Source organism: Motacilla alba, chromosome 1A (assembly GCF_015832195.1).
Source record: "Motacilla alba alba isolate MOTALB_02 chromosome 1A, Motacilla_alba_V1.0_pri, whole genome shotgun sequence".
Taxonomy (NCBI): Eukaryota; Metazoa; Chordata; class Aves; order Passeriformes; family Motacillidae; genus Motacilla; species Motacilla alba.
Genome location: NC_052031.1, coordinates 2,382,541 through 2,397,371, shown reverse-complemented (window position 1 = coordinate 2,397,371; position 14,831 = coordinate 2,382,541). Strand labels below are relative to the sequence as shown.

Below are 14,831 nucleotides of genomic sequence, written 5' to 3'. Positions count from 1 at the left end.
CTGAACATGCCACCAGCAGCAGCATTTCTGAATTTAAAAGGGTCATTTCTGTCCCCAGCCCCAGCTCTGAGGGTTCAGCCACTTCTGCTGTGCCAAGTTGCCAATTAAAACCAAGACCAACAACGAGCCCAGCTGAGCACAGCTGGGCCTGTTTCACACTGAGCTGACACAGAACCCACCAAGAGGGTGGAAAAAAGTTCAATCAGAATAAAAAATAAAAGAAAAGAACCTTCCACCTTGCAAGGATTAGTGTAAAAATGGCACATTATTTTTCCAGGAGGATCTCACAAACACAGGAACTTGATGCCATCTCACCTCTCCTGAAGGAATGGGGGGTCAGAGATTTTAAAGGAAATTTGCCCAAGACCAAATGGTTTTGCTCTTTAAAGCAAAAATTTGGCTGCAAAGAAGTTGTCACTAGGCTCGGCCCCAAGTCCATTACTGATTTTCTCTCTTCTCTCCTGTTTTCTGCCATTTTCTTCCTACAACTCCCTCTGATCATCTTTAGAGTTCCTTCTCTCCGTTTTAAATTCTTTGTTTCAGTTTTGAGGGATTTTTACAGAACACAGAAAAATACAGATTTTTGCTTTTTGTAGCAAATTCTCAGGGCAGAAGAAAAACCTTTACTTAAACTTTCATTCCTGTGGCCAAGCCTGGCCAAAGGTGGGATCTGTGTCCCAAATAATGTCAGAAAGAGCTGGTGCAGCTCTCTCCTCTCTGCACCAAAATCCCAGGATTTTGGGTCAGCTCTCACTGTGGCCAGACTCTCCCGGATTTTAAGGATGGTGCCACTGGACACAGCCACTCCTGGGCAGGGCTTGACCTCCTGCACATGCAAAGCACAACAAAATGAGGTGAAAATATGATAAACCCAGAGCAGGATGTGCTGCAGAGCCCAGATTTCTTCAGGCATTGTAAAAGCTGCATCCTCTACACAAAGCTCTCCCCAAACCCAGCATCCTCTCTGCTTACATTACAGAAAAAAAATAAAAAAATAAAAATTAAAAAAAAAATTAAAAATTAAATCTCTTTTTTTTTTCCTGTAACAAAGCAGTGAACCAGCAAAATTCATCTGGAAAAAGCTGGGTCTAAGTCACAGCTTATTGTCCATAAACCTAAATCAACTTCCCAAAAATCCAGATGTCAGTGGTCCATCTGCAGCTCCTCTGGCTGCACAGATCCCTCTCTCCCACTGAAGGGCGAGCTATTAATAAATTGTTTTTCAACTTAGATTGGATTGATCATTTATTTTCAAAATCCCTTTTCCCATCATTTACTCATTACCCGCCTCCTCTTGATGTAAGAGGACATTTATTGCCTTCTGCATTTATTGTGCTGGCAAACAGAAACTCTGAGCAGCATTTCCTGGGGATTCTCTAATTTATCTATCAGTTATGGGACTGGACTATTTTTAGGGGCAGGAAAAATTAAAATATCACTCAGAGTGACAGCAGGGAAAATGAAGGCAGTGAGTCTTCCTGTAATAAAGGAAGTGTTCCTATGATTCCATGGTTTCAGCCATTGGCCTTGCAGGATTATTTACACTAAAAAATAAAGGCATAATATCTCATAAACATTACTGCTTTCTAATGAGAATAATTACTAACTAATGCTTAGGCAAAAAGGGACTGTTTTCTTCTAATCATAAAATCATTTAAGGTTGGAAAACCCCTCTGAGGTCACAGAGTCCAATCATTCCCAGCCCTGCCAAGGCCACCACTGCCCATGTTCCCAAGTGCCACATCACAGGGCTTTGAAATCCCTGCAGGGATGGGGACTCCCCCTGTGCCAGGGTGGGCAGCCCTTTCGATGAAGGAATTTTCTCAAAATCCCCCCTGAGGCTCCCCTGGCCCAGCCTGAGGCCGTTCCCTCTCCTCCTGTCCCTGTTCCCTGCAGCACAGACCGACCCCCCCAGCTGTCCCCTCCTGGCAGGGATTGTGCAGAGCCACAAGGTCCCCCTGAGCCTCCTCTGCTCCAGGCTGAGCCCCTGCCCAGCTCCCTCAGCCTCTCCTGGCTCTCCAGACCCTCCCCAGCTCCATTCCCTGTTCCCTCTCCAGCCCCTCCAGCTCCTTCCTGAACTGAGGAGCTCACAAGTGACCCCAAGATTCCAGGGGGTCCCTCAACAGTGCCAGATCAGGGGACAGGCCCTTCCCTAATCCTGCTGGCTGCTCCATTCCTGCTAAAATCCAGGTGCCAGCGGCCCCTTGTCCCCCTGGGCACACCTGGGGATGTCCAGCTGCTGTCATCAGCACCCCAGGGACATTTTTCCAGGCTGAGCCCCTTCCCAGCTCCCTCAGCCCCTCCTGGTTCTCCCCACCCTTCCCAGCTCCGTTCCCTGTCACCATCATCTTTTCTGAAAAATCCCCTCACCCAGGATTTCTCTCCTGGGAAGCTGAGCAGCCTCCGAGGAAAAGGAAAACAATATTATCTGATTTGCTTCTCCTGTGTTTTGCTGCTTTGGAATGTGGTTGGAGATTGTTTATCCAACAGGTGATTGTTTCATTGATGTCATGGGAATTGTTTTTACTTATTGGCCAAGCAGGGTCAGGCTGTGTCAGACTCTGAAGAGAGAGTCACGAGTTTTCATCATTTTATTTTTAGCCTTCTGTCTGTATCCTTTCTGTATTCTTTAGTATAGTTTAGTACAACATTCTTTAATATAATATAATATCATAAAATAATAAATGAGCCTTCTGAGAACATGGAGTCAGATTCATCATTTCCTTCCTCTGACAGGGACCCCAGAAAACGCCACAGCTCCCTTCCCTGGACCCTCTCCAGCCCCTCTGATTTGAGGTCCCTCAGCAGGGCCAGCTCAGGGGAATGGTCACTTCAATTCAGAGTTGTAATCATTGCTAATTATGTTACCTCAACTAAGAAACCCTCCCTGAGGGTTGCTTTAATCCAACATTAACTTAGCACAGTATTTGTTCCCAAACTTCAGCTTGTGATGGGAAGATGGTGGGAGGAGGGAACAGACCTGGGTGAAGCAAAAGCTGCTTATTCATTAACTCCCCATATGTTAAAACATTTTGCCATATCCTATGTAAAGTGATAAACACAGCTTTTAACATTCAAAAAATTCCTTCAGTTTGGTTCTTTTTGCCTATTTAAAACATTTCCCTCTTGTGACAGCTTTTTTTTTGCTCTAAGAAGGAGAAGGGGGAAAAGCTCAGATGAAGTTACACTCAAAAAAACCCCACAATCACCAGGGGGGCTGAGGAAATGCTGGAATTTTGACTCCAAAAGTGACAGGTGCTGGATAAACTTGGCTTCACTGGGATTTCACCATCCCAGGCTGCTCCAGCCCCAGTGTCCAGCCTGGCCTGGGGCACTGCAGGGATGCAGGGGCAGCCCCAGCTGCTCTGGCAATCCCAGCCCAGCCAGGAATTCCTCATGGCCAAGATCCCATCCATGGCTGCCCTCTGGCACTGGCAGCCATTCCCTGTGTGCTGTCCCTGCAGGCCTTGTCCCCAGTCCCTCTGCAGCGACCCTGGAGCCCCTGCAGGCCCTGCAATGTGCTGGAAGCTCTCCCTGGAGCCTTCCCTTCTCCAGGCTGGGCATTCCCAGCTCTCCCAGCCTGGCTCCAGCCCTCTGAATCAATTTGTGACCTTTTCCACTCAAACTTCTCGACTCGACTTTTCTTAATTTTTATAAAATTTATAAACCCAGATGGTTTGGAGCACCCTGGGACAGTGGAAGGTGTCCCTGCACATGGCAGGGGGTGGAGCTGGATGAGCTTTTAGGCGCCTTCCAACCCAAATTAATCTGTGATTCTATAAACACAAGGGCTCTGAGTTATCCGTTTCCATCCAGATACCATCACCCCTTGGACTTGTGCTAATTCTTCCAAAATAAAAACATGGAACAAAGTCATCTTTTCCCTTGGAAAAGGGAAAAGATATATTTTGTATAACTACAAAATAATCAGAAGTCTTTCTAAACCTTCCTTTTTTTGCACATGCTGGAGAAATAAAAACCTGCAACAACCTGTATGAAACTGTGATTCCACATTAAAATGATCAGGTGTCTTAGAGCACAGCAGGAAAAATCCTGGAGTATTGGTTATCGTGGGGTTTTTTGTTCTCTATAAAGACACACATACATAATGCAAAATAATCTATATACAAACATTTAGGGAAACGTCAATAGCTGCTATTCAGCATGGAACAACTCCTCATTTTGTTATTAAGCAGCATTTCAGCCTTGCTATTGATTGGATATGTGATAGTGAAAGATGAGACTGGAGCAGGTATTTTTCATGGCAAACATGAAAACTCTGCATTTTTGGTGCACTTGGGGGGAAAACGCACGGCTGAGGTGTGTGTTTAATAATAAACATCTCAGCTACTTAGTCAGAAAGGGTAAACAGAAGATTATGAGGAGGAAAAAAATGAAATCAAGGCTGAGCCCCAATTGTTCAGAAGAATGATTGTGGCTGGGCAAGATATGGAGGCAGAGCATTAAATACAACACTCCAGCCCGGGCTGTCAATCAGGTGGAGGTTTCAGATATTGTAATTGGTAGCAAGTTTCCTAATCTCAACCTGCCAGGCAAGAAGCAATTCAACAAAAAGCTCTGTCCCCCAAACAGAATGAAATCTGAAAAGAGGAATTTTCTAATGTTGGCAAGATCACTGGGTGGGTTGACAGCTTTATTATGCTAAACTGACAAAAAACATGACGCTCTGGTCAGTGCTAAAATGGGTGGTTTTTCAGGAGCAATGTGGAAACACAAAGCACTGGGAAAGTCTGATGAACTCCTACTTTTATCTCCCTGGTGCAGCACATGAGCTGAGACATAGAAAAGTCTCTTGGCCCAAGTACAAAATGAGAAATTAATATATCTTGATTTTCTGCTTAGGTCTCCCACCGCAGCGATTTGGGAGAGCTGCAAGAAGCCACTGTGGCAGCTGAATATCAATTTAAAAAGGAAAAGGCCCCACTAACTTCACAGAAATAACACAATTCATTAACAATGAGATGATATGGCAGTCAGTGGAATTCATCACACGGAAGCTGTAATGTATTTTATTGCTTCTATTGGAAAAGTGCTTGGAAATAGAGTTAAAGTATTGACTCTGTGTGTGTGGGTGCATATATACATTTATTTATTTGATACAGAAAGGGAAATAGAGCCAGGCAAACAGAAACAGGACACAAACACTGAGAGCATCTCAAAAATAGGAGCAGAGTGGGAATGATGGAACTATTTCCTTTCAAACCACGGATATTTAGGGAATATTGGAGTAATTCCATGCCTTCATGAGAACAAGAACACCAGGTTTGTTGAGCTGTCCCTGCCTCTTCCCTAAGTGCTCATCAGCCAAAATAATTTCCTACTTGGCTGGATCCAGCCTCAAGTCTCCAAACATGCACCTACATCCCTGCTAGTTGGCTTTGGAACGTGTGAAGGAATGCACACAAATGAGGGGAGAGTAAATATGTTTGCTCTGGCAAATACAGACTTCTAAACACTCTGAGAGGTGAGAGCAGAATCATCCTCTGCTCGTGGAATTCTCCCTGCGACAGCCACGTGAGGTCACAAAGAGTAAACACACTGATAACCGAACACAAATAGAAACAAAAAAACCCCTTTAAATTGCTAAATTGCCTTGTAGGGAATGAAAATGTTTGTGGTTATTATCCTGCTTTGTACCAGTCCCACCTCTGTTATCTACATCTTGCAAACTCCACTTTACAGAAAGCCCAGCAAACAGCTTCTGATTACTGAGTTGTTGAGGTCTGAAAAGGTAAACAAGGCTCTGAAGCAACTGAACAAATGTGGGGCTGGCATTGCTGGCACCTGAGCACTTGTGCTGCTGAGAAACTCCCACAAAAGCCAATTCCTGGCTGGGAAGCTGCAGATGAGCTCCTCAGCTCAGCACTGGGGCTATCACTGCAGAGCATGCTGGGCCATCCTAAGCCTTGAACAGAAAAAGGAAGAGATCATTAAGTTATAATTTCCCCACACAATTGGTATAAGCATTTCCTACCAACAGGATTAGGATGAATACAAGATCCCAGAATAAAGCTGCTCAGCAGTGAGGATGGCAGTTTAGTGTCTAGTAAATTTGATTTCTCTGAAAATCCTGACACATCATAATAGCAAAATCCTATTTACTGTAGCAAGCAGGATGGATAATACCATTTAACACCTGGGATAGAATGTGCCATCAGCTCAGAGCTTTGTGCTCTGTGTGCTCATCTTACCTTAAGGTTAATGCTCCTTGACAGCCTCCATGGAAAGCAGAATCCCCAAATTAAGTGCCGAGCTTGGGATTTGCAAATCCTTCCTCAACGTTTAAGGCAGGGGAAAAACGGGTGCAGGGAAGTGGATCAACATTTCCTGAACTCCATGTCTGCATTGCCAGGCTGGGGTGTGGCACGGAGCCCTCTGTGGAGCAGCAATGTCCCCACACCAAGGCCACCAGAGCCCAGCACAAGGCTATGTGGGGGCTGTGGAATGGGCCAAGAACTGTCAGAGCAGTGAGTCCTGGGCTGTTAAACGTGTGCTGAATCCAAGGTAACACTGAACCCTCCCAATTCCCACAGAACGGCAGAATTGTGGAATTGTTTAGGTTGGAAAAGCCCTCTGAGATCATCGAGGCCAACACTGAGCCCCATGTCCCCAAGTGTCACATCTTCAAGTTGTTTAAATCCCTGCAGGGATGGGGACTCCCCTTCTGCCAGGGCTGGAGGGCCCTTTTAGGGAAGGAATTTTCCCAATTTCCAAACCTCCCCTGGCCCAGCCTGAGGCCGTTCCCTCTCCTCCTGTCCCTGTTCCCTGCAGCACAGCCCGAGCCCCCCGGCTGTCCCCTCCTGGCAGGGACTTGTGCAGAGCCACAAGGTCCCCCCTGAGCCTCCTCTGCTCCAGGCTCAGCCCCTGCCCAGCTCCCTCAGCCTCTCCTTGCTCTCCAGACCCTCCCCAGCTCCATTCCCTGTTCCCTCTCCAGCCCCTCCAGCTCCTTCCTGAACTGAGGAGCTCAGAAGTGACCCCAAGATTCCAGGGGGTCCCTCAGCAGTGCCAGCTCAGGGGACAGGCCCTTCCCTAATCCTGCTGGCTGCTCCATTCCTGCTGAAATCCAGGTGCCAGCGGCCCCTTGTCCCCCTGGGCACACCTGGGGATGTCCAGCTGCTGTCACCAGCACCCCCAGGGACATTTCTCCAGGCTGAGCCCCTTCCCAGCTCACTGAGCCACCCCTCAGATTCCGGCTCCAGGACAATCCTATTGCCTGACCCCACAAGCACCTTCACACCAAACTGCTCAACACTTAGGAGTATTTCTAGGAGCACAGAAATTTGGCTCCAGTGGAAAATATGATGATTAATATGGGGATCCATATCTTGCTCATTCACAGTGATAAACTAAGTAGTTGTGTCATCCAGCAGGGCATTAAAATTAATTTCCTTCTGCTCCCATGACTTGGGGCAGGATTCTCCTAATGATGCATATTAGCATTAGGAAGCAGTGCAACATGAAAATAGCTGGGTTTGCTGGAGGAAATTGGAACTGGGGAGTCCCAGCAGTCTCAGAGACAGAGCAGGAGCACACACAGCTCACTGAGTGCCTGTGTGATGCCAAAACTACAGCAAGAAGCAGGAGAGGGTCATGCGCCCTTCATAAAAAAATGTTGTAAAGCAAAAGCAAAGGGGTGAAGGGAAACTGGGATGTCAGCTGCTGTGCATGGAAATTGTGTGCAAGTGTTGATGGGGAATGGAAGCTGCACACCAAAGGGACACTGGAGATGCAGAGCTGGTCAGGAATAAAATCTAAGGACACTGGAGCTTGGGACTGGCACTGAAACCAGGCAAAAACACTGCACCTCTCCACTGGAATTAGAGGGACAAGAGAGTGAAGATATCAACAGTTTTCCCTATAAACACCAGAAATGGAACAGCTTCAGCTACAGGGAAGTGCATGAGTAAGGACAGGCAGAGATCCTGAGCATGTGGCACACAGGGTAGGAATTAGGAATGGCCTTCCTGGAAAAAGGGCTCTGATTTCACACTGGGGCTCTTCTTCATTCCAAAACAAATTTATTTTCTCCTTAGAGTGTCACAGAATGGCTTGGGTTAGAAAAGACCACCAGGATCACCCAGTGCCACCCCTGCCATGGCAGGGCCACCTCCCAGTGTCCCAGGCAGGAATTCCTCATGGCCAAGATCCCATCCATGGCTGCCCTCTGGCACTGGCAGCCATTCCCTGTGTGCTGTCCCTGCAGGCCTTGTCCCCAGTCCCTCTGCAGCGACCCTGGAGCCCCTGCAGGCCCTGCAATGTGCTGGAAGCTCTCCCTGCAGCCTTCCCTTCTCCAGGGGAACATTCCCAGCTCTCCCAGGCTGGCTCCAGCCCTGGAGCAGCTCCATGGATTGCTCTGGACTCTCCAGCAGCTCCAGGTGCTGCTGCAGTTGTCCCCAGGGCTGGGGCAGGTGGGGTCTCACCTGAGTGGGGCACAGGGACAGAATCCACCCCCGCCATGCTGCCCACAGGGGTTTCTGGGTCCCAATGCCCATGGCCAGGGCACGTCCAGCTTCTCCTTCACCAAAATCCCCAAGTCCTTCCCCCAGGGCTGCTCTCCATCCTTTTCTCCCCTCAGCCTGGAATTGTGCTTGGACTGCCCTTCCCCCCCGTGCAGGACCATGCACTTATGAGCAAACCATTAACACAGCGTGGGCACAAAAACTCAGTGCCTTCAGCACTGTTTCACCTCTGGGTTTTGCTGCAGTCAAGAACCACCTTCCTGCTGTGGGTGGACAATGAAAACAGTGACAAATTCCCTTCCAAGCTGCACGGGTGAGCACCTAAATCACAGCTGCACAGCCCAGTCAGAGGCAGAGCAAGGCAAGGTTGTTCTTTAAGTGCTTTGTTCAACTCTCTGCTATTGCTCTGCTGCTGTGGAGCATGTAATAACTAATAGCTTATGTGCTATCTTTGACCTAGAAACACTGGCAGCTGGTCGGGGAATTGCTGGGTTTTGGGGAAGTATCAAAAGGTTTTTAGCACATAAACCAAATTTATGAACAGTTATTCCCCCTGAGAATAGAATTGTTGATGTTTTACTATCACAGCTGTCACTTGTGCACAGTTATTTTGTCCTGTATTAATACCCTGTAAGGGTTGAGCATCTTCCCTCAGTCACTGAAATATTTTATAATTGACAGGCTTCATCTGGCACTGAATATGGATAATTTTCTCCATAAGGAGCACACTGTGCTGACACTAATCTGTTCTGTTGTCATCTCCCTTTATTATCATTGTTTTTTCAGCAGCACTGAAGAACACAAATACGAAGCTTCTAATTGAAAAGGCTAAATAATCAAAAAGCCAATTAATCATCGAGATGAGCTCTGACACTCCATGATGCAACAGCCAGAAATACCACCTAGGCATAACTGGAGTGTTTTTAAAGTGTGCTTATTTGATGTGGGAATGATCTGAGATTGTAATTAGCATTCTTTGTCACAGGTGACAGACTTGGATTGAACATTTCTTCATGCTGACATCAATTCTCTGAGCTCCACTTGCTCCCACCCCACCTCCTGTTCCAAAATTCCCTCTGCTGAGCGGCCCATGCTCTGTCTCTGTGCTCCTTCCACTGAAATCAGGACAGATTCAGGAATAGAACCCAGCCTCTTTCCATGTTCTGTCATCTCCAGACCTATTTCCATCCCAATTTTGAAAATCCCCAGCACAGAAGCTCCCAGGTGACCCCATGAGGGAAGGTGGGATTGCAGGAGCTGTGACCCCTCTGCTTGTCCAGGTTTTCACTCTGAAATCTCCACCTCTCTGAAGGAATTCCAAGTCAGATTTGGAACACAGAACTTGCTCCTCTCTGAGCTGGAACAGCACTTTTTTTGTGTAGGAGAGAGATGAAAATTTACCTTGATGACAAAGTGGATGACAACTTGGAAAAGCAGAGGCTTTTACCTGAGAAAAAGGAGTCAGAATGAAAAGAGAAGGCTTGGTACCACAGAAACTCCACTCTGCATGCAGAGCAATCATCACCCATGGTATAAAACAAGAATTCAGGGATTTCCAAACCAAGCAGAGAAACCAAGAGATGGCAGAATTTCCTGTTTCACATCCCCTGGGGGTGGCACTCCAGCAGAACTCAAATGAAGTGATTTAAAGTTCATGATCTCCCTTGCACAGCACAAAAATGTATTTACACACACTGGAGTCTTCAGTAACAGGAGCAAGTGAAGCCACTGTGCCAGTGACCTACAGGAATGTGAAAAACGACCAAGAAAAACATCTAAAAAGATGTGAAAGGTAAAAAAAGGTGAAAGAAAAAGCTGTCAAGAGCACAGCTAGAACCACCCCAGAAAATTCCAGTTTGGATAAAATCCCACTGAAGCTTTTTCCTCTAACACCAAGTCAGTCACTGGAGAAAAAGGAAAGTGTCCTGTGGAGTTTTTTGGTGAAGAATCTTAATTTTTAATTAAAATATATTAAATAATTTTAAGCTATATTTAAATAATGCACGGATTTGGAACCATTAAACTGATTTCCCCTCATCCTTTCAAGCTCTTTTTCATTGCCAAGAACATGGGACTTCATTAACGTCATCTTCACAAAGGGAGGACAAAACACCGACACGGTATCGGATGCACCCTTGATTTAAAATATTCATTAAGACCAATTACACACACTGATAATTTATGCAACACGTTCTTCCTCCTAATCCAGAAAAACAAGGGGTTTTCTTCTGGCCTGCTAAGCTGCATCAATGAATATGTATCTTGTTAATAATTTTCACAACCAGCTAACACACAAAAAAAAAAAAAAAAAATCCGAATTAATCACCAATATATAGCTCAGGAAGAAGGCAGAGGGGTAAAGGAGGCAAATGTATTCAGGCTGGAGGTTACAACCAACCTGGGAGCCAGGAAACGATGACAGCAGTAATTATTTGAAATTAACATCCTATAAAATAATACCCTGTAAAGAATAGGAATGTTAACAGCAATATGTTAAGCCACTGTAAGCAAGTCCCACAGCTTCCCAAGCTGCTCTCTACAGTTTAATTTCAAGTCTGTGATGAGATAAAGACACAGAAGTGCCTTTTAAACGTGGTATAAACTTGGAATTAAAATTAAACTCTCCATGTACTGATGGAGGAATCACTAATTCCACCCACTGAAAGCAGAAATTCGCTATGTCCCTTCACACTTCACTTTTTTTTTTTGTTGTTATTTTAATTGAAATTATTTTACTTGGTGACACTTCTTCATTTCCACTGGCTCTTCATCAGCCTTGGTATAAAATAACCTCATTATTTCATTTTTCTGTCTGTAATTACCGTGACAGATGAAATCCCACGGCGAATGTGAGAACTTTGTTAGGAAAGAAAACAAATATTCTCCCATCAAACCTTCCACCTTGTCAATATTAAGCCAGGAACAGCAGCAGCAATACAAAAATAACCCCTCTAGCCAGAATTTCAATTTTTATCTCCTTTAAAAACTCATCTTGTAAATATAACCAGGAGAAGAAATGAATAGAAAGGGGAAAAAAGGGGGGAAAATGTTCATTAAAAGGGGGAAAAAAAGGTTTTACCCTCTCTTCCAGCCGAGCCAGCTGCTCTTTGTAGTAGGCATCATGTTTCTTCAGCTCCCTGTCCTTCTCTTCCAGCTGCCTGGCCTAAAAAAAAAGGAACAGAATAATAAAAATAGTGAATCAAGGGTATTATCCATGGTTCTGGGCTTTTTCCTCCCTTCCTCAACAGCTCTGCCCGAGTTTGCCCAAATGGATTTGGAACCATCACCAGAATGCACCAGGCTGGGATTTATCTTTGGTTTTAATTTGAATTAACTTGGCAAATCACTTCTGAACTTAGGAAAACCTAATTCTCAACAAGTGGGTATTTGGGAAGAACAAAATCCTTCTATATATTTGTTAAAAAGTGCATCCAAAACTCTCCTGTTCTGTTTAATTAGGAATCACTCCTCTGGAAACTCCCAGATGGGTTGAAGTATTCACTAAGCTGAAAAACATGACCATGGGATCACTCCCATGTCCAACAAGCTAAAATAATACAGAATAATTTAAAATATTTATCTTTTCAATCCCAGTATGACCCGAGTGTTCTTTTAAGAGATACTGCTCCCAGCAAATTGATGTTTTTGGCTTTTCATCTGCAGTATTTCCCATTTTCTAGGATTAAGGGGACTCATTAAAAATTAGAAAATACATTTAAAAAGCACACATGCACAGAGGAATTTATTAAAAATATATAAAGCTCTAAGTCCTGCAGTGTAAATAGCAGACAAGTGATTTTTAACAAGCTATGAAGGACTGAACACCTAAATTATCGATGCAAATACTTTCCAGGTTCAGCATTTTTTAATAAAATACCTTTAGTGATTAATAATTATCTAATAAAGGTCATTACAACAATTACACCACATATTGTACAGATACAAGACTCAATCCTCTTTGTCAAGATGAATTTTTTGGGTTTTTTAGCAAGCACCCTAGGAATACACTAAAAAAGCTTGGATTTTGTTTCCTCATTCAACTCCTTACCTTTGTTTCTATGTCCTGAAGCATGTAAAAAATGTTAAAATTCAAATTAAATTTATTATATAACGCTGAACAGAAAGAATGCAAAAAAACCCCCAAAAAACCCCACACATGCATGTCAGGTGTATCTGGAAAAATGCAGAAAACCACTTGGAAATTGTTGGGATTTTTTTGTGCAGCTTCTTCAAGAATACCCCAAAAAGCCTTATTTTGGATGAATCAAACTCTGTCCTCTGCCAGCCTCTTCCCCAGATCTCCATGCCCTGTCCCCCAGCATTTAAATCAGCCTTGCCTCATTAATGACAGCTTTTCCAGAGCTCATTCCATGAATTATTCCACAGCCAAATTCCCTTGTTTTTTTATTGGTCACGGTTTGTTTCTCCTTGCAGATAATCCCTGATGCTGTCCCAGACCCAGTGCTTGCAGAACCCCTAAAATTCACGGCAGCTTTTGTGGTCCCCCCCAAACCACCCTCCCCAAAATATGGATTCATGGAATGGTTTGGGTTGGAAGGGAACTGAAAAATCATCTCATTCCAACCCCAACACCTTCCACTGTCCCAGGGTGCTGCAAGTCCTGTCCAACATGGCCTTGGACACTTCCAGGGATCCAGGGACAGCCACAGCTGCTCTGGAAATGTAACAGAACACCTCATATTCCATAGCTCACGTTCCAGATCTCACATTCCAGATCTAATATTCCAGATTTAATATTCCACCTCTAACATTCCATATCTCATATTCCAGATCTTATATTCCAGATCTCACATTCTAGATCTCACATTCCAGATCTCATATTCCATATCTTATATTCCATATCTCACATTCCCGCTCTCACATTCCAGATCTAACATTCCAGATCTAATATTCCACCTCTAACATTCCATATCTCATATTCCAGATCTTATATTCCATAGCTCACATTCCAGATCTCATATTCCAGATCTAACATTCCAGATCTCACATTCTAGATCTCATATTCCAGATCTAGTATTCCAGATTTAATATTCCACCTCTAACATTCCATATCTCATATTCCAGATCTCACATTCCAGATCTAATATTCCACCTCTAACATTACATATCTCATATTCCAGATCTCACATTCCAGGTCTAACATTCCGTATCTCATAGTCCAAATCTCACATTCCAGATCTAACATTCCATATCTCATATTTCATATTCCAGATCTAACATTCCATATCTAATACTCTGTATCTTACATTCCATATCAAATACTCCATATCTCACATTTCAGATCTCATAGTCCATATCTCATATTCCAGATCTAACATTATCTCATATTCCATATTTCAGATCTAACATTCCATATCTCATATTCCATATCTAATACTCCAGATCTCATATTCCGTATCTTACATTCCGTATCAAATATTCCATATCTCATATTCCAGATCTAACATTCCAGATCTCATATTTCATATCTTACATTCCGCATCAAATATTCCATATCTCATATTCCATATCACATATTCCAGATCTCACATTCCAGATCTATCATTCCAGATCTCACATTCCAGATCTAACATTCCAGATCTCATATTTCATATCTCATATTCCAGATCCAACATTCCGTATCATATTCCATTATCTCATATTCCATATCTAATACTCCAGATCTCATATTCCATATCTGCAAGGCATCTTCATGGGTACCCAATGCAAATATTCCGTATGTAACCATCCCATGAACCCCAAAGCACACAAGATCTCCAGAACATTCCTGCTGTGCAAAACAGGCCGGTGGCAACGAAAAGATATATTCGATATTCCATAAAGCCCAGGAGAACTCGGTTAAGGTTTAGTTCTTCCAATCCAACCGTGTTCCCCATGAGTCCATCCATGAGCTGGAACTAAAACTGACTTTGGAAAGGCAACGGGATGGAATAAATCCCAGGGAAGAACCTCCTGACTGAATTCGCTCACCCCACTTCTGACCGTTCACGAGGGCACAGCTTTGCAGGGTGTAAAGCACAACAAGGAGAGACAAAACCCATCCTTATCCTCCAGGATTTAAGCTGAGCTTAATCGTTTTCCTCTGTCTTGCTGTGATCAGGGAACACAGTAACATTTATTCCAAGGCTATCCCTCTGAATGGAAGATTTTGCTCAGGAAATTTGATTTACTTGGCAAGTCGGTTCATTTTTTGGGTTGATTTTTGGGCTCGGTTCACTGTGACCCCTCAAAACAATTAATCATCAAACCAGCTGGATTTTACTGCTCTGCAGTGACACTGCTCACTGTGCTGATCTGCCACTGATAAAGGAGAAATATTGTGTATAAAAT

General features: G+C 44.2%; 1 protein-coding gene across 3 annotated transcripts in view; it reads right to left on the bottom strand.

Moving 5' to 3' along the window:
* Positions 1–14,831, bottom strand: part of CHCHD3 (coiled-coil-helix-coiled-coil-helix domain containing 3) — a 137,323-nt gene that overhangs the window by 39,810 nt on the left and 82,682 nt on the right. For 2 of the 3 annotated variants that reach the window (XM_038153211.1, XM_038153212.1), the window contains exons 5-6: positions 12,529–12,543; positions 11,560–11,643 (exon numbers count right to left, since the gene is read on the bottom strand). In XM_038153211.1, the coding sequence (XP_038009139.1) occupies positions 11,560–11,643; positions 12,529–12,543 (99 nt within the window). The remainder of the gene's footprint in view (positions 1–11,559; positions 11,644–12,528; positions 12,544–14,831) is intronic. The other variant, XM_038153213.1, reaches the window with a different exon arrangement.